Genomic DNA, 19,676 nt, shown 5'->3' on the forward strand with positions numbered 1-19,676 from the left:
TCTTCAAGGGGGCAGCAAGGGTAAAAGCAAACGAGCTGCCTGTTGAGCTCGGGGGAGGGTGGGGGAGCTTGGATCCTGTGTGTGTGTGTGCAGGAGCTTGGATCCTCTGTGTGTGTGTGTGTGCGCGCGCGCGTGCGTGCGTGCGTGTGCGCGCAGTGGGAGGGGTGGGGGGCCGTCTTCAAGGGGGCAGCAAGGGTAAAAGCAAATGAGCTGCCTGTTGAGCTCAGGGTGGGAGTGCAGGAGCTTGGATGCTATGTGTGCGTGCGTGCGCGTGGTGGGAGGGGTGGGGGGCCGTCTTCAAGGGGGCAGCAAGGGTAAAAGCAAACGAGCTGCCTGTTGAGCTCAGGGTGGGAGTGCAGGAGCTTGGATCCTGTGTGTGCGTGCGTGCGCGCGCGCGCGCGGTGGGAGGGGTGGGGGGGCCATCTTCAAGGGGGCAGCAAGGGTAAAAGCAAACGAGCTGCCTGTTGAGCTCAGGGTGGGAGTGCAGGAGCTTGGATCCTGTGTGTGCGTGCGTGCGCGCGCGCGCGCGGTGGGAGGGGTGGGGGGGCCATCTTCAAGGGGGCAGCAAGGGTAAAAGCAAACGAGCTGCCTGTTGAGCTCAGGGTGGGAGTGCAGGAGCTTGGATCCTGTGTGTGCGTGCGTGCGCGCGCGCGCGCGGTGGGAGGGGTGGGGGGGCCATCTTCAAGGGGGCAGCAAGGGTAAAAGCAAACGAGCTGCCTGTTGAGCTCAGGGTGGGAGTGCAGGAGCTTGGATCCTGTGTGTGCGTGCGTGCGCGCGCGCGCGCGGTGGGAGGGGTGGGGGGGCCATCTTCAAGGGGGCAGCAAGGGTAAAAGCAAACGAGCTGCCTGTTGAGCTCAGGGTGGGAGTGCAGGAGCTTGGATCCTGTGTGTGCGTGCGTGCGCGCGCGCGCGCGGTGGGAGGGGTGGGGGGGCCATCTTCAAGGGGGCAGCAAGGGTAAAAGCAAACGAGCTGCCTGTTGAGCTCAGGGTGGGAGTGCAGGAGCTTGGATCCTGTGTGTGCGTGCGTGCGCGCGCGCGCGCGGTGGGAGGGGTGGGGGGGCCATCTTCAAGGGGGCAGCAAGGGTAAAAGCAAACGAGCTGCCTGTTGAGCTCGGGGGAGGGTGGGGGTGCAGCAGACCAGGGAGGGCAACGGAAAGGGGGAGACATCAAGATTCTTGCCACAGAGCTGAGGCAGCACGCGTCTTGTGCTGCTCAACCCGAAGCGGAATCACTATGTTGGTATCTCCACACGGTGAAGCAGGGCACCAGGAAGCCAGAGCCCCCTGTGCCAGTCCATTACTGCACTGGCTGGAGTGGCAAGGTAATGTACAGCCACACACACAACGTCTGCTGTGTGCCAGCAGGACAACTGAGAGAGACATTGTGCCAGGCTAGGAAATAAAGGCTGGGAGGGGAAACATGGATCAGAGGTGGTTTTTCTGGCTAACCATATACTGCTGCTTGCTTTTAGCTATGCATGATTTGCACTGCCTAAAGGAGCTAGAAAGGCCACCTCGCTCTTTGTCTCTGCCAAGAAGAGCTACAAAATGCATGAGTGTCTGAGGAGAAAACATGCAGGAGCCTGAATCACTGCCTCCTGCCCAAGAAAGTGCTTGTGTCTCTGTGTGTCACAGGAGAATGGAAGACATGTCACCACCACCACCATTAAGAAAGTCTGGCATGTTCTAGACCTGGACTGTTAAGAGAGGGGGGAACTCAGACAAACAAGAAGCCTGCAAAATAAAGTCTACAGCATGTAGTAAATCTGCCTAGGAGATATCAGGATTGGGACTCTTCAGAGAGATGCCTAGGAAGGAGTGAGGGGACATTAAGCACATAAGAGCAGAAGAGATGCTCCAAAGGCAGGGCTCAGGGGGCAGAAAAGAAGCAAGAGGGATCTAAGGATTCTTAGGAAATACAGCTGACTTTGCTCTTGGTTTTTTTCAAAATTGGGTTTTTCTGCCAATGATTCAGACACCTTTGCAATACTGATTCTAGGATTCTAGAAGTGATTTCAATAAAATACCAGTTCTCCCCAGGATTCTCAGCATGTTTCTAATTATAACCTTTGAAAAATAAAACGCACTAAACGTGTTTCTTCTTCTAAAGGAAAACCACTGGAACTCAAGCCAGACAAGCATGGCAGAGAGAGATGGTGGCAGCCACCCTTGTGTAGGTATCTCAGTCCACTGCTGTTCAAAAAACTGAAAAAAGGCCATTGGTCCTGATGCACAATTTCTAGGAATGTCTACATGGGTTAGCTATTCTGTATTGGTAAGTCTCTGTTGTGCTCAAGTTTTAACTGTTTGGTATTGCTGCGTGGGATTTGTTTCCTGTCCATGTTAACACAGAAGATAACTAACTTCTCTTCTTTCCTCTACCTTCTCAAATGCTGATGCTGGGAATCTGGGTTTCCAAGGGTACACATCAGGACTACCATAGGAATTCCATAGGGGGTGAAAGAAAGGCAGACTGACCCCCCAAAACAGAAAAGAAAGCTTTAGTGCTACCAATCAGCCGGTCCTCAGTGATGATGCCCATGGTCAGATTTCCCCAGGAATTCCCTGAAAAAGAAAACAAGATGCCAGCAGTGATAAACAATCCCAAATACAAATCTCCCAACCATTTCCACAGAGAAAGCAGGACACAGGGCAACAGCCCTACCACATGAAATCTCAGATCTAACTCTGCTGGGTTGCAGTGTCCAGCTGGAACTGCAGTGTCCCTAGTGATCCCAGTCACACTAGGGATCTTAGGGTACATGCAGTCCAACTACAAGGCTATGAAGGGTCAGATGTCTGCAGTCTCAGGGAACACAGTGGGTCACACACCCTGGTGCGACCAGTGTCCAAGTTCAAGTAGTAGTACCTGCTGGTAGCACAATTACACTGGTAGGAAATGATAGCAGTATAAGCTGTTATAGTAACTACCATACCCACTCAAATATAAGACAAGGTGTCCCTCCATCAACATGGGGGAAAAAAGCCCTTCAACTTTACATATACATACAAGGAAACCTCTTTAAATATCTCATCTATCATTAAACTGATGCTAAAAGCAGCATGTGCTCAGTAATGAAAAACAATTGTGAAGTTGATTATAGATTCACAGATTGTAAGGGGCTGGAAGGGACCTCACAAGATCATGGGGTCCAGCTCCCTTGCACTAGGCAGGAAAGACAACTGGGGGTCAGGTGGCCCCAGCAAGGTGACTGTTCAGTCTCCTCTTGAAGATTTCCAGGGTAGGTCATTGCACCACCTCTGGAGGGAGTTTGTTAAATTAAATGTAACCAACAATTGGGCAAACATGCTGATAGGAACCTTTATTTTTTCTGTGTGCGTGGCCCTTAAAAAAAGTGGGCAGGTGTTCCCTCCACAGGCAACTGGCACCAGGTCTGTAGGTACAGCAATACCAGGCTGGCACCAAGAGAGCCAGGGCCAGCCCCAACACCCTCCCCTTGGTGCCAAAAATGCTACATTTAATTTTGGCCAAAAAGACCAAAATGCTGATGGGAGCCTACCACAAGGATAAGTCAGTGCAAATCATCTGAAGAAAATATACGGCAGTGCCCATTACATACAGTCTCCCTCAATGCTGATTCTTTTTCAAGTCATGGTCAGCCACTGTACTGCATACATTTTGCTTTCCTTTTCACTCCTACATCTCCCCCTCCCATTCCCAGGTTGTCTGCAGCCATGTTATAGCCAGCTGTTTCCTGTACAGGAGGCTGAAGGAAGGGAAGGCATCCTTCTTTGTCTGGGAAAGGTCCCCACCTGTGTGGGAAAGCACAGATTAAAGCCTTGATCCCCAGTGCAGGCGGCTGGATCAAGGGGATTTGAACCTGGGTGTCTAGATTAATCCAAACAGATGAGTCAACTGGGTGCTGGCCGTCTCATTAACATCACTAGGCATGACAGGAGCACAGAGGCTGTGAAACTGAGGGGCTTATTTACATCAGCCAGTAGGCAAGTGTGCAGAACACAATGCAGTGCTGTGCAAGGATGCCAAGTGAGCCTGGGAACTAGAAGCAGATTCTGGAAAAAGTGCTTCTCCACCTATGCAAAATCAGCCCGGCTGCGAAGCAGGGTGTATTATCCTTGGGCAGAGCACTGCTATAACACAGAACACTGCTGTAACTGTAGTGTGCTGTGCAGACAAACGCTGAATGGAGGCTCAAAGATCAACACCAAAGTAGGTGCAAGTTTGGAAATACTGACTTAAGCTCTCTTGAGGCCTGTGAGCAAGGCTAGGCCAATGGGCTGTGCACTAGGGTGGGGATGTGGAACCCTCATTCTAAAAATCGGGCTCACATCACAGCTCCTGTTGAAGGTCAGTAGCAGGTCACCAGACTGCTTGGACTCAATTTTACCAACATGCTTAAGGAGGATTAGGGCAACACAAAAACAGATGCTATAAGCACACACAGCGCTCAGCTCAGCTAGAGCTGTTCTCAACACATCTGTGTCTATGTTTTGGGGAGAGGGCTGTGGTTCTGACGGATTGTTCTAAATCACTTTGTGATTGCTGAGTGCCAATTCAGTCCTTGTATTATTGGTAATACTTCTACCACTTAGTGGGTGCATCTACACACTCTACTAATGCAATATAGGCTTACTATGCAGTAAAATACTACACATGCACCCTGTTGGAAGCAAATCTGCTCCCTACTGGAGCAGCCTGGTACAGGGCTGCTCCTGCCCTGCTCTGGCCCTGTACAGCAGCCAGGGGGAGCTCCAGGCTCTCCTGGGGTGCTAGCCGGGGTGGCTGGCAGAGGGCATAGGGACCAGTCCTAATGCACATGGGACCAGGAGAGCTCTGCTGGCTGCAGCAGTAGCTGTCTCTTGGTGCACATCACAAGGGGCCCTGACATACGCATCCCTATGCACATTGGGACACACAGCTGCTGGTGAGATGCATGCCTACTGAGGCTTCCCTGCCCAGCCAGGGGGCTTGCTGGCAGCAGCCCCAGAAATGGGAAAGGTCCCAGCCAGCCCCTGCTGTGCAGGGAACTCCCATCCAGCAGGTAGCTAACTGGCAGCTGCCCCACAAACAGGAAAGCTGCTGGTGTGCCCCTGGCTGACCAGGGAAGCAGAGAGCTGCCTAGTCCTGGCACTGCTCGGCTCCCAGCTCCTGTAGGAAGCTGGAAGCCACATGGAGCGAGGGGGAGAGGGGGAAGAAAGCGACCCTGTCCTGGCGCTGATCAGCTCCCAGCTCCTGTGGGGAGCCAGGAGCTGAGCAGTGCTAGGACCAGGGACAGAGAACTTCCTGTGGCCCCCTGCTAGTGTGACTGACCAGGAGCAAATTTGCTCCCAGTCAGCATCTACATGAGAGCTACTGCACAGTAACTAGCATGCAGTTAATCTAGTACCTGTATTTACTAGCTAACTGCAATAGATTAATTTACTGTGCAGTAAATGTCATGCATGTGTAGATGGTAATGCTTTACTATGCAGTAGATTAGTCTACTGTGCAGTAAAGCATCTTGTATAGACACATGCAGTGTTTTGATTCAGGTACAATCAGCAGATGGGGGAAGAGAAGCAGCAGCAAAACTAACCACATGTTCCAATGGTTTTTTCTAGAGAAATGAAAATTTCTGCAACCCATTTTTTATGGCTGTACCACACATACAGCAGCCTCCATCTAAAAAGGATAACATATTGGAAACCCTGATGCAGTAACAAAGCCAGACAGAGTGCCCCGGTTTATTACCGCAGTATTCGAGGTAGCTCTGGACTCCTGTAGATGTACTTGTGCCGGTAGCCTAGGTCTGTGTGGAAAGGAACGAACTGCACTTTGTAGTCCCGGAAGCTCCGTGATGTTGCAGCCAAGTTGTAAAGCTACAGAGAGTTATAAGCATCAAACAGGTAAAGGATTCACCACCACATTCATAGAAGATGCACTATAACATTAGTTGCCTGAAAGCAGAGCTGCTTATCGCTGCAATCAGCTTCACTCCAGCAGATTCTACATTTATTTGGTCTACATGACAATCTATATTAGTGGAGGAAAAGTGTTACTGCAGCTTCCCATTGAGGGGTGGGGGATGAGAGAGAAGGTTCACAAGGGATGCAGCTGTAGACTTTATGGTCTCTTGCTACCTCCTCCCTCTTTGTGCCACTGAGAGCCTCCCTTTTGCTCACTCCTCTGGATTCTCTCCCTTCATGTTGCAGTAGATGCTGCAATAACGTTTTCCCTCTATCAAAAAATCCACTTGGAAGGACCATTTCTACACTCAGCAGATCAGAGCTCAGCTTCTGGAGGTAAGCCATTATGTAAGAGCTTCCAAAAGATCAGCAGAAAGCCCTGAATGATGTGAGCAGGGAGATCTCCCAGCAAAAAATCCTATTAACTAATAAGCATTACAATGGACATGCACAGACAGCAAAAACTTAAACCACTGGGACAATGGGATTAACTATAACCACAAATCAAGTTCCATCTCTAATGAATAGACCGATATCTTGACAAAGAGCTGTTGCCATTACATTTGTATTTCTATAAATTCTGCCTGGCCTGGTTTGGCTAACAAATTTCACAGGGGCATCTGAACACTTAGTTGCTCAGGAAACTAAGGTGCTCTGTCCATCTGTATTCCTTCTTGCCCTCGTTCCCCCTCCTGCTTAAGTATAACAATACTATTTTCCCCTTATTTTTTCCCATTATTTTTGAAGCGTAATAAACTCTTCTTCACTTTTTCTTAGCCAGCACCACAGCTTAGAAGATTTTCAATACACCGATACGATTATATTATTAAATGACATCTAATACCTCCAGTGCTACTAACTGTTATGCGCTTCTGCCATTATTAAAACAGAAACATAGTTAGCCATGCTAGTCTAAAGTACAGCAGAAGGCAGAGTAGATTTGCACCTTATAGATTAACTAGTGTGTGCGTCTGTGTGCATGTACGCACACACTTTCACAGGCTGAAGATATGTACACATTGGTGCGTATATATATTTATATACACACACACACACACACACACACACACACACACACACACAGAGTGTGTATATTCAGTATCTACTTTGATTAGTCTATAAGGTGCATTATTAAAACAACCTGCTCTTCATATCAAATTGCTGTCTTTTCTGCACAGAGCTGTATGATCCATTTAGGTCACTGTTTAAGCCAAAAAATCCCTTCCATCAAGCAGCCAACTTAAAGCAGGTCAGTTTCAACAGGAGAAATCTACCTTCTTTCCGAGATGAAATGGTACAACGGGGTCATCTTCAGCATGGAGGATGAGCAGTGAACAGGAAATGTATTTTACACTGTGAAAAGAATTAAAAGACAATGTAATTCCTTTTAATCCTAGTGAAGTTTATAAACTGTTAACAGAGCTAAGAGTTCTGGTTGTATTTTTGATAAAACAGCCAATGCTATCTGAATGCTGGTCATGCCTGTCTATTTTATCTCTCTGAAGAGGAGCTGTTCTCTGTTGTAGCTTCTTAAACTGAGAAATAATCAAGAGGCTGCTATCCTGGCCCTTCAGAAACAATCTTGGCTCCATTGAATGAAGCCCCAATCACTGCGAGTCTGTCTGTTGGCTTTGCTAAATACACATATGCACCTTCTAAGTGAAAATGGAGCCGGAGTGTTTGTCAGTCACTTTTGCTTCATAGGTCCTCTCTCTCAAGCCCACTTAAAAGGCATCTCATCATGGATGAGAGTCACTTATTCATGACTTATTCATTATATCAGACAAAAATCAAGAAAGGAAATGGAGTGCAATAAATTATTAGAGTTTAAAAATAGGATGTGGAATAATAGTACTGTAAATAATGCGCCTGTCATATATTAACTGGACAAAGCTCTGTTCTACTATATGCTAATTTAAAAAGCATTTCTAGGGAAGCAACTGATGCTTGTGAGATGTATGGCCAAGTTTTATAATTATATTATATGGGATTTTCAGGGATATACTCACTAGAAACAATTCCCACCACTTATTAACTGCATTTCAGACTGTGATAATGCCAGTTAATGTGATCTATACACAAAAATAATTGGTTAATGTACCCATTGGAGAATCTTTTTTGCTGATTACGCTGGTGAGCAGGGGAGCTTATTACCCAAAGTGACATTGAAATAGGGCATGCTTTTGGTTAAGAGAATGAGCATACAGGAAATGTTCTTATTACAGACAGAGAAGGAACAGCTTAGTGAGTCAGGCAAAGCACAAGGATTCATGAGCCCAGGATTCTATCCAGGGACCTGCCACAGATTTCTTACATGACCTTGAGCCAGACATTTAACTTCTTTGTGTCAGTCTCACTGAAGTGGGGGAAGCTTACTTCACCAATGCCTGCAAAGTGTTCTGCAATCCATGAATGGAAGGCTTAGAGGTGTGAAAAATTATTAACTACAGTATGAATTATGTTAATAATTGTGTCAGTAAGTCTTCCCAGCTGTTTAACACCTTAAAGGATAGAGATATTAGTCTGAGTCAGGCACAATGCAAAGCAGGGTGGCAGCTTATAGGGCATCTATACATGTGATAAACCTCTGCTCTGACACGTGCTAGTTAGATTAATTGAGTCTGCTGGAGTGTGCTAATTAGCGTGCTCCAGCAGCCTCTGCATCATGTATACTCAGTAACCCCACATTTCAAATTGGCTGTGGGGGCGCTTTAACTAAAGCTCGTTTCATTTCAAAATAGCTTTAGTTAAAGCGCCCCCACTACTATTTTGAAAAGCGGGACACTGAACATGTGACGCTGCGAGTGCTTTAATTAAACTACCCCCCTGCATCCTGGAGCATGTTTATAGATGCCCTTAGAAACTAACTTGTTCAGAAAACTTTCATAGGCTACAGCCTACTTCATCTATTAAATGAATAAGGCTATGTAAACCATAATGTTACACTAGATACACCTGTTTAGTTTCTCACACACCTATGCTTCGAATGTCTTTAACTAGCTGGTCAGATGAGTTATTTCCTGTTCAGATAAGGACCTGTAGGTCAACACCCACCTAAGATTTTAAAACATGGAACTAAGAGAAATTATATCACCTGTCATGTGTTGGGATTTCCTGAGAGCTACCGAGCCAAATTTTTGGAAACTACGGCACACTCAAGGCCAAGCAAGACTGTGCAAAGCCCCTTCACAAGTATCAAATATTTCAGCAAAAAACAGGACCAACTGCACTTCTGTGTACATTCCCACTTGATGCCAGCTTTATTCAGTTTCCTTTATGAACATGTCATCAAAAGACCTCCCAGCTCCAATCACTGCAGGTAGAAAAACGAAGATTCAGCAGAGATTCATTACTTACTTCTCATCATTTGCAAATTTAATTCCGCTCATCGTGATGGTGTCAAGGAAGAACCAGTCAAACCCAGGGAAGTATCTGTATATCTGAAGAAAATAAAGTCTCCCTTAATGACCTCTTGAGATCCCTTCCAGCCCTACTTAACTCTGTGGTAATAGATATGTCCACTTATTAGCAAGACAAGGGATGTTCCCACCTGGAATACAGATAGATTGAATGCTACAGAAAGAACACACTGGTTCCACAGATATCCCAACTGTTTCCACTGTCCATCTGATTTTTCATGTCCTGTTCCTCTGTAGTAGACAAACTGTGCTGCTGTGTTAGTGCACTGGTTCTCTGAATGCTTTCATTGTTCATTCTCCAACTTAAGTGACAGCACTGCTGCTTGAGTTTTCTTGGATATCAACAAGCTTCTGGCTCACATGTATGCTTGGTTGAAACCTCGGTCATGAAAGGCGTCTACACAGCACAATGCAGTACAGTGCAAAGATACCCAAGGTGGCTGAGAGGACTAGTGAGGGCACCAAAAGCAGTACAGTAGCATTAGTGTGGTGTTATGCCTGGCCCAATTTACACAGCCCTGCTGAGAAGCAGGGTAAGTCCAGAACTAGCTCAAGTGTCAGCATGTGCCAGCTGTCGTGAGCAGAGCCTCTCTGGGGCTGAGCCACCTGACTTGGCCTGCAGGTTTGCTGGTTTCAAAAAAAGTGTCAGGCATCTCTGCTGGGTCAAACTGAATGTGTCAGAGAAACTTCATCATCCTCACCCCTAGGGAGACAGAATCCAGGTGGCAAGGACTAGGCTGTGATCCTAAGGCAGTTCATTCATCTGTCATATCTCTGCTAGGGAAGCAGTCATTTACCTAATCACATCCTGGTACAGCTCCCATCACTTTCAGCTCCTACACAATACACCTGCTGTCTGTGATATAGCAGGCTAGGAAACAACCCTGTTTTCGAAGGACAGACAGAGAGGTGCCCCAGCTGCATCGTCAGTCTCTTGAACCTCCTCTGACTGGGACATGTTCTCTCAACTTCCTCACTAAGCAGGTCAGCTGTGCATGTCTTATGTAAGCAGAGAATCATGCCATGGTAGTGGTAAGGCCTAACACACTCCCTGCTGAAAGAACCAACTCAGCCCTTCTTTCTTTGTGCTTACTGCTTTTCCTCCCTGGTTTTTCTTTTCCATTATTATCATCTCAGTGTGGTTTTACTTATAACTGTACTGTACAGTAAGGTATATTAGCCCCATGCAGGCCTCTGCAGATGTGCACCTCGCACCTTTGATGTACACACAGCCCTTTGCAGAGGAAAGCATTAGTGCTGATCATTATAACGAATAACAGCTCCAGAAACTCTGACACTGTTTGCAAGGTTTACAGATTTAACTCAGGCATGTCCTAGAACTGTTCAGGAAGAATTTCTAAATGATTATTTTCATGAATAAAATTAGAAGATAATAAAGACAGATAGCTGTACTTGCCACTGAAAATGGATGGCTTTTTGCTTCCTCACGTATGTTAGTAAATGGCGATTCCAGGATAAGGGCATCTGGAGGAGTTTCTGAAAACATAATCACAGTGCACAGTGTATTCAGGCACTACAGTCAGTTGGGTAAGAACAATGCAGAGCTACATGTTGCCAATCTTTATATACCAAAGAAGCTGCAAGGAAGGATCAAATCCTCAAAGTGAGACAGTATTCCCATTACTAAATGACTGACATCCGTTATCTAGGGCTGACAAGGTATCTAAAAATAATTACATGTGCCTCAGAACCACCTTCCAACCACTAAACCTGTCTTGTGGCTAGGAAAAGTCTGCAATGTAAATGGCTGTATCAAGGTCATGGCCAAATTCAATAGATCATTTTCAAGCAAGTATGTTAAAAATGGGACAGCCCTACAGTTAACACTTCAAGGGACAGGTAAGGTGGGGGAAGGCAGAGCTTAAATTAATGTAATCCCTGTGAAAACTGCCAGACTTAGAACTAAAATCCTTCCTCTATCCCTATGCCAGGGCAAGTTTTAACTACAGAAGGAACCAAACAAGAAGCAGTTCCCTTCCTCCCTGTCCAACACTTCCCTCAAAACTATGCCCACTGCCACTCTATCACCCATATCATTCAAATTCCTGATAGGTTTTGTTAAGGGTAGGAGCTATGGGGATAGAGGAGGTTCCTGATCCTGAGGCATGACCTAAAACTGAAACCTGCTGGGGCTGGATGGTGTGGTGGGGCTGCCTGTGGCTGGGCAGTCTCCAGGAAATGCCACACCTGTGCCCCTCCAGTGAAGGGCGAGTATGGGGCACCAGAAAGCCTCAGCCCCTGCTGCCTGGAAGGTGACCCTGTGGAGGGGAAAAACTAGGGGAGCACACCCTGATGGAAAAGCACAGAGGCCAGGCCCATTGAGTGGGGCCTGAGGCAGGACCCAGGCACACTGACAGACACCTGAGGCCTGAGTAGGCCATAGGCTGAGTTGGGGGCCCAGACTTGACAGACTCCTGAGGCCCAAAGGGGAGTAAGGTCCCACAGCTCCAGTGACGGGGGTGGAGTAATGGCCATGGAGGGTAGGGCCTTAGGGGGCCTGAAGCACTGCACATGGACCAACTGGAAGGGAGGTTCAGAACCGTGTATAACACCCTAGGCATCAAGGCACAAAATGGGCAGCCTCCCACAATATTCCATCTTCTTTGGTACATCAAGGTATGGCAGATGAGGCAAGGCAGACTGCCCTAGACAGGTGGGCAGGCCAATGATGAGACCCGGCCCGGATAAGGCCCCCTGTCACACCATGCTCCAGTCAAACTAAGAGAATGCTGAACAAGAGCACATGACAACACTGCTGCTACAAGGAAGTCAGGGCAAGCTGAGCCTTCATCACTACAAGGTGACCGAGAAGACGTTAGTGCCACACTGAGTGCTCCTTTTTTCACTAGCCTTACCTCGTTCACAAAGGCGTCTCACTAAGTTCGTTGCAACCCTAGAAAGAAAGAAAAGAGTAGTTTAGCATTAAACCAAACATTTTTATCATTCATTGCTAGAAAATAGTAGTGCTTGTTGCCTGCCACTCCCAAAGGAAAGGCATCATGTGTTGCTGCTTGAAAGACCCATTTCTGAAACAGATCTCAGGGCTTCTATGTTTCTAGTCAGTGCTGGAAGCAAAGGACACCAGTGGTGACGGTAACACAGGTGACTGCTGGTTTGCAGCTTGTAGAGAAATGGGTCTTACCCAGTCTTTGAAGCAAGCTTGAAGGACATCTCAAAAATGCTTTCTTCTTTCTAATTTCATCACCTCTGTTTTTATCAGAATGCAAATTAAAGGAGCAGCTATTTGTTCAAGCTGGATTTCCTTTGGACACACAAGACATCCAAAAGACTGGAGACACTTGAGACGCTGGATTTTAGTTTTGTTCAGATATACTAGTAATTTCCTTCGCTCCCTAGTTTCACATGCTCCACACACACTCCCAACACGGACTCCCCATTCCAATTTCCATTTTCTTTTCAGCCCACTCTTCCCTAAGGCCTGCTTCAATACTCCATGCTTACATGTTCTCCCTGCCTTGAGGTCACCAATGATTCTGCAAGAGCCCCTTTTGCCAGTGAATTCAAGTAACCCTCCCTCTGGGATATACAGCCACAGAGTATATACCTTTCTGCTCCACAGGGAAGATCATGAGGATGCTCTGCCCCAGAGCCATCTAAAAGGCAGCCCATGAGCCACGTGAGGCTTGCGAATGGTTAAATTGCGGCCTGCAACACTTATCAGCATAGCTACTGGAGCCGCTGTGTTGGCACAACTCTGGAACCCACACTACTACAGATTTGTGCCAGTAAGTTGAGGACACCAGTCATTTGTAAAGAAAGCCCTGTATTTATTGATTAAAAGGGGGATGTTTGCAAAACTAGAAGAGGTAAACAGATGCAATGTGATGAAACAACTGCATTCTCCTGCTTGGGTAGGGTTCTGGCAGCATTTTGAAGGGGAAAAAAAACATTTAAAACTAGACACTTGTGCGCTTTCATAAATCTAAAGATTCCAGCATTTCCCTTGTGGGCTTTGCCTATCAATATATTTCACATTAGGATACTTGATAGCTAGTCTTAACAGATTTGGGAATGAAAATCTTGACAGTAGTCCCATTTCTAATATTCAACATTTCTCTGGTGTAATCCCTTCACTCCATGCTGGGATGAGCTCTATAATGGCATAAAAAAAAAGTCAGCTCTCAACAGAAATTTCCTCAGTTCTAAAGTGGGCAAGTTAAATTTCCAAGCAGCTTAATATGAAAAAATAGCTTGACATTTCATTGGCAGAAAGATGAATATAAAATAGTTAAAAAATACATTAAGTTTTGTTGTTGCTTACACCTTTTAAAGAATAATTTTTCATACTGCCTTTCTACAAGTTAAAAACTACCATTTTAATAACTTAATTACTCCAATATTTTTCTGGAAATCATGTATACATTTGAGAATTAAGATCTGACTGAACAAGATTTTATTCTTTCAGACAGAGATCAAGCTCAGTCAGTGTATATAAACACAAACAGGGGCAAATTCATCACTGGTGAGAAGAGGTGCAGCACAATGGTTGTCCCTGGAGTCATGCTGTTTACAGTAGCAATCATTTCACCTCATAATCTGCTTGCTATTTCTCTTTGGTGACCTGGAGTCATGCTGATTTTACCACCTTTTGATTCCCAGGGCAACCATATTGGAAATTAGGACTCCAAGGTCTATCCCTTCATAACCATTCATCATCCTAGTTCCTATGCTGAAGAGCAAAGAAACTGTCTTGCAGCAATTACACTGACAGATTCAGTGCAATGGCAAAAAAAGAAAGGATTGTAGCAAACATCTTGTTAGTCTAAGTCAATATTTATCTACTCTTAGTGTTCTAAAGAGGTGATAAGCATCTTACCCAGTGCCTAAGGAATGCCCCCATATATAGAGAGGATTGTCTCCACTTCTTGCCTTTATCCAGTCAAACACATGGAGGGCATCATAGGTCATCCCTCTCTCGGAAGGAGTGCCTACTGAATCTCCCCACCCTGGAACACAAAAATATTTTACTCTAGGATTGCATGTAAACCATCCAGAAAAAATAAGCCATTGCTTACATCTTCAGAAATGAGCTGCCTCCCTACAGCTGCAAAGCCTTTTGAAGCATGAGAAAATACCTGCCCGCCGCATTGTACCTATGCATCAAACTAAGGCTGGAAAAGAACAAACAGCCTGACATGGTACAGGGTCTCAGTTTATGATCCTTGAATTGTCTCCAATCAGTTGAAAGCCCCGACTGAGCTCTCACTGTTAAAACTCAGTAGCTGCCTGTTGCCAAGCAGATTCTGTGGGCTTAGCGGACAGTGGAAGCAAAAGCTGGCACCTGCCATGGAAGCCACTGAGGCCAAACTCATGCCTGGAGAAGTACAGCTTCCAGACCGAAAGACTTCTACTCGCATATTATTCAATTTGTAAGTTGTAACAGCTTAAAAAGCATCAGAGAACTGGGCATGGAGTAGCAAAACAAGCACCTTCCTTAAAGCTGTCACCCTGCCAACTGTCGATCAATGCCTCATGCACTTCTCCAGCCTCCCTGCAATTTCCCCTGATCAGTGTATATACGATCCCTTCTCCTGCTCCCTGTGTGACAGCATACTCTGCATTGTTTCTGATAACTGAGAAGCAAGCAAAGCAGCAGACAGCAGTCACCAAGCACTCTTATGGCATGCAAAAACCTCCTACAGAGGAACTCAGTGTTGCCCCCTGACAGCAGCAGATGCCTTGGTGACATGGGTCTGCCAGCTCTTTCCTTTTCCCTACACTGCACCCAGTTCCTGTGCTATGATGGCATTCTCAGAACCATCCTTTTAACAGGGCTTGCACTAACAAAACCAGAGGAGGAACCACACTCCTGCCTCTTGCAGCATGCATATTCTTGCTGACTTCTATCCCCCCTAGAGAAGGGGCAGAGGGTACAGACTACCTTCCTGCTTTCTCTGGTGACAACCTGAGAGCACAAGGGCATAACTAGGAGCAACAGAAGGAAATCCAGAGAACAAGCCCCCCAGCAAAAAAGTAAGTCCTGATGGGTCCATGGTAAGAAACAGGAGAAAAAAATCCTTGCTTTCCAAAAACAATTTGAAAATCTCTTAAGGTCCAAAAATGGAACACTTCCCCCTCCACTGAAGGAGGTCTTTATACTCCCTATAAAGGATGAAGACATTCTAGAACTGTGTTTGATCCACTCTGGGCATGTCTACACATGCAATTAATGCACCTGAATTTTCTGTGCAGAAAATTCAGTTTCATTAAAGCACTCCCGGGCACACATCTGAACGTGTGCCTATCAGAAGCAAATTTGCTCCTGACGGGAGTTCAGTCCAGGGCTGCTCCTGCCCTGCTCTGCCTCCCTGCAGCAGCCAGGGGGAGTTCCAGGCTACCTTGAGTGCCAGCCCCAGACTGGCAGGAGGCACTGGGGCTGATTCTAATCTCCATGGGGCACAGGGAGCTGTCCCAGCTCTGGGGGCAGCTTCCTCCTAGTTACACAGAGATCAGGACCAATCCCAACCTCTATGTAACTGGGAGGCAGCTGCTCCCAGAGTTGGGACAGCTCTCCCCACCCCACACAGATTGGGGCCAGCCCAATCATCCCACAGGAGCCGCCCTGCTGCCTGAACAGCATCCCCTCTCCCCTGAACAGATTGGGGCTTAGCCAGGCCAACCCTGCTGCCTGGGCTGACCAGGAGCAAGTTGCTCCCAGTCGGGGTCTACACATGCACTTTGGCATATTAGCTAATGTGCCATTTTTCTAGTATCTTTATGTATTGGTACTAGCAAACAGCGCATTAGAGTAATTTAATGCACAGTAATTGACAAGCATGTGTGTAGGTGGTGACACTTTCAAAGCATATCAATCTAATGCTCAGTAAAGCTGCCTAAAAAAAAAAAAAAAAAAAACAAACAACTTAAAATGTCCTTTACCAGGTAAAATAATCCAAAATGATTTCCTTGCCTCTTAAAAGCTCTTTCTAGAGTTTGCAATTCTGCCCCAGCCCTTTTAAGTCATTATGAAGAGGAAAAGTTAGTTTACCTCTAATAAAGAAAACACAGTAAAATACCACACAATGTTAGTTCCTAAATCTTGAAAATATTAGTGATAAAAACGGTCTTGAAAAATAAAATCAAGAGCTGATATTCAGACATGGACAATGAATCCTGTGTTCCACAACTGCAGTATGTTTAGTTTTGTTGTTCAGGTTTGGCTTTGAGGCTGCTTACTATAAAGCACGTGAAAAGGTGAATTACTACAGTTCCGTTGTGCTATACCTCTTAATACTAGCTCCACTTGATGTTAAATCTGTGCCACATGGCCAAACACTCCCCATTGCTCTAACAAGAGGTGATGAACTACCCCAAGCTTTTACTTGATATGGAGCTGATACTGTAACTGATTTTTCTGGAGTTAAATGTAAACATGTGAACCACCTATGAAAGGCTAAGTAGAATATTTATAAAAATGCCTTAGATCCAATTCACAAACACTTATTTTGGTTCTTGTGTGTGTTAAAAAGCAGTTTTTAAAACAGTCATGGCAAGGAATTTTTTTTTTTTAAACAGACATTTGAAACCAATTTGAGATTTATAAGGTTTTCTTTTGACCACTGTTATGAAGTGCTCTGAGGGGCCAGCCACTGGACACTAAACAGAACATGCTTAGTTTGTGTGATTTAGAGGAAAGAAAGGACAGAGCTTCAAACTAAGTTTTATTCCATACCATTGTTTAGCATTCAAAGCTGTATTTACATCCCCCTACAGCACTTTCCTGCTGATGATAAATATCACGTACACTGTTGTTGAGCAGTTACAGACAGAGGTTCAATTGTTAGAGGAGTCAGCGAATGGAATTCCTCAATTACTGCTTTAAGTACTTGTCTGATGGAAATATAGCAAGACAAGGGAGGGGCAATAAAAAAGCCTATTGGCTTTAAGATTGATTTTCTGTGTTAAATGTACACCAAGGACAGAGAGGCCACCACACGAGTCATAGCTGAAGGGTGGTACAGTTGGTTAGGGCACTCAACAAGACCCAGATTCAATTCCACATTTTTCCAGAGACTTCCCGTGCAACCAGCATAGCTTCTCTGTATCTTCTGTCTCAAGGGTGGGCATAGCTACACGAGATACTAACTACACAGTAGCCAAAAAATACTGAGCAGTAGCATGTCACAGCCTGGAAAGTGCTAATAAGCTACTGCACAGTATTATTAGGCTACTGGCTATACAGCGGCATCACCTAAGACACATTCGCTGGTGCTACTGCACAGTAACTCCAGTACTAAATAAGTGTGCAGTAATGACTGCACAGTAGCATCTCATGTAGACACACCCAGTGTGAGGAAGTTAAAGAAAGAGCATAAGGATATTCAGCTACTATGTGGACACAGTGATTTTTCAGAGGCAGAAAAGGTAGTTAAGGCTTCTGGCTCTGGAAAGTCCTATCCAGCAGAAGACAAAAGACAGAAACACTGGGGGAACATGCACACGTTCTACTGGGACTGTGAGAACTCTGTGAAAAGCTAAAAAAAAGCTTCCAATTAATAGCAGTTTCTGAAGTCTTATAAATAGCAGTCAGCCACAAAGCCAAAAGTAACAATCTCCAAGAAAAAAAGACTAAATACTGTGTCATAATAAATACAAACAAATACTCACCTCGATAATCAAATGTGACTACATGGTAACCAAGGAAACTTAACACCTACAGAAGAGAAAAATGGAATTTAAAACACCTCTACAAATGGTCTCAGAGTAGTAGTACTGCTTAGATCTAAGAAGTGAGGAGCTTCATTCCACAGCATACTTTTTAAATTTCTGGTATCAACTCAATGTTGCAATGAGATGCATAGATCCAAAAGCTGGTTCAAGCAAGAGGCTTTCATACACCCAGTTTTATGCAATTGCTATTTTTCCTGGTTCTCTCTGAGCCCTTGCAGCCGAGAGGTAGGACACTCCAGGGGCTGGGAAGCTGGGCTGAAACTCGGTAACTACAGTTCATTTGGTCATGGCCTGCCAGTATGACTTTGGGCACACAATTCCCTATCTCTAAAATGGGGAGATCACTGGCCTGTCTCACAGGGGTTTTGAGGGTAGACATTAGGGGTGTGCAAAGCTTCAGTTGCTGATTCAATTCAGAGAAGATTCAGCCTAATTCAGCGACCAAATCATTGAATCCAAGTTGAATCAGGAGACCCATTAAAAGCTCCGAATCAATTTGAAGCATCTGAACCGATTTGGAAAAGATTCAGCAATTCAGAAGGCGGTCTTGTGTGGAAACGGAAAAAGGGAGGAGGGGGAAGACTGCCCTGTTACTGACATCTGTAGCTGGCCAGTGACAGTGATCTTTCTCTGAGTTCCCTTCCAATCACAGTGCTCTGGGGGAAGGATGTAGAACAGCATATAAGGCTCTGTGTGAAGCCTCTCTCTGCCTTTTGTGAGCCGTCTGTCTGGAAGCAACAGTGCGTCAAAAGGTACTGGTTGCAGTGGTTGGCTTCCTAGTCAGTCTCTTGCAAGTCTCTCTTCTTGGAAAGGATTGGATACACCTTACTAATTACCCTTGCCTAGAATCCCTCTGCTTATCCCTATCCAACCCATTCCTTTCAGCTTATTCTTCTCCCAAAATACTTTTATTTATCCTTGTTTGGTTTTTTTCTCCCACACTTCTTAAAAAGCTGTGTTTTCCCTGGCGGCGTGTCATCCATCACTGTGCAGGAAAGCACATATATTACAGACACACACATGCATATATTAAACACATACAAGATACATTACACACACACACACACACACACACACACACACATTTTCCAGCACAGCAAACATTATGAAGCATGCTGGAAAGGCAGGTGCCAGGTATTCTGGCAGGAGACGGAGAGAGGCTATAGGGGGTAGAAGGAGAGCTACAAGTCCCCTGGCACGCCCCCCGCAAACATGGACACACCCTCTTTCCTGGCAGTGATGAGTCTTCTGCTGCCAGTAGGAGCAAGGAGGTGGAAGCAGTACCTGTCCTTGCACCTGCATCACCTCCACTAACACCAGAAATAGCCAACAACACGACAGTCTCCTCCTCCCCAATTTCAGCTCCCAGCATGAGCCTCCCAGTGCCAGGGAAGAAGCTGGATCTGGAAGCAGGGGGCGCTGAGTGTCATAGCCAGGGAAATTCTGGGGAAGGAGGGGGAAATCTGAGTTTGTGCTCCGCACCAGTCAAAGTTCCCCTAGAGGCAGGTCTCCTTCTCCAGAAGGCATCTCAGAGATTCTGGGAGCAGGTGACTCAGCTTCCCATGATATAGTGCCTCTGCCTGCTGAGGAGAGGGATAAGTGGGGGGGGGGGGGGGGGG

At 46.0% G+C, this 19,676-nt stretch overlaps 1 protein-coding gene across 1 annotated transcript in view; it reads right to left on the minus strand.

Annotated features, from left to right (window-relative positions):
• Nucleotides 1–1,438: 1,438 nt before the first annotated feature.
• Nucleotides 1,439–19,676, minus strand: part of ABHD12 (abhydrolase domain containing 12) — a 111,031-nt gene continuing 92,793 nt past the window's right edge. Inside the window, exons 6-13 of the mRNA XM_019516165.1 lie at nucleotides 17,995–18,040; nucleotides 14,204–14,333; nucleotides 12,222–12,259; nucleotides 10,763–10,842; nucleotides 9,284–9,366; nucleotides 7,201–7,279; nucleotides 5,712–5,839; nucleotides 1,439–2,563 (exon numbers count right to left, since the gene is read on the minus strand). Coding sequence (XP_019371710.1) covers nucleotides 2,524–2,563; nucleotides 5,712–5,839; nucleotides 7,201–7,279; nucleotides 9,284–9,366; nucleotides 10,763–10,842; nucleotides 12,222–12,259; nucleotides 14,204–14,333; nucleotides 17,995–18,040 — 624 coding nt within the window. The 3' untranslated portion in view covers nucleotides 1,439–2,523. The remainder of the gene's footprint in view (nucleotides 2,564–5,711; nucleotides 5,840–7,200; nucleotides 7,280–9,283; nucleotides 9,367–10,762; nucleotides 10,843–12,221; nucleotides 12,260–14,203; nucleotides 14,334–17,994; nucleotides 18,041–19,676) is intronic.

Source organism: Gavialis gangeticus, unplaced genomic scaffold (assembly GCF_001723915.1).
Source record: "Gavialis gangeticus isolate Ggan-Ray unplaced genomic scaffold, GavGan_comp1, whole genome shotgun sequence".
NCBI lineage: Eukaryota > Metazoa > Chordata > Crocodylia > Gavialidae > Gavialis > Gavialis gangeticus.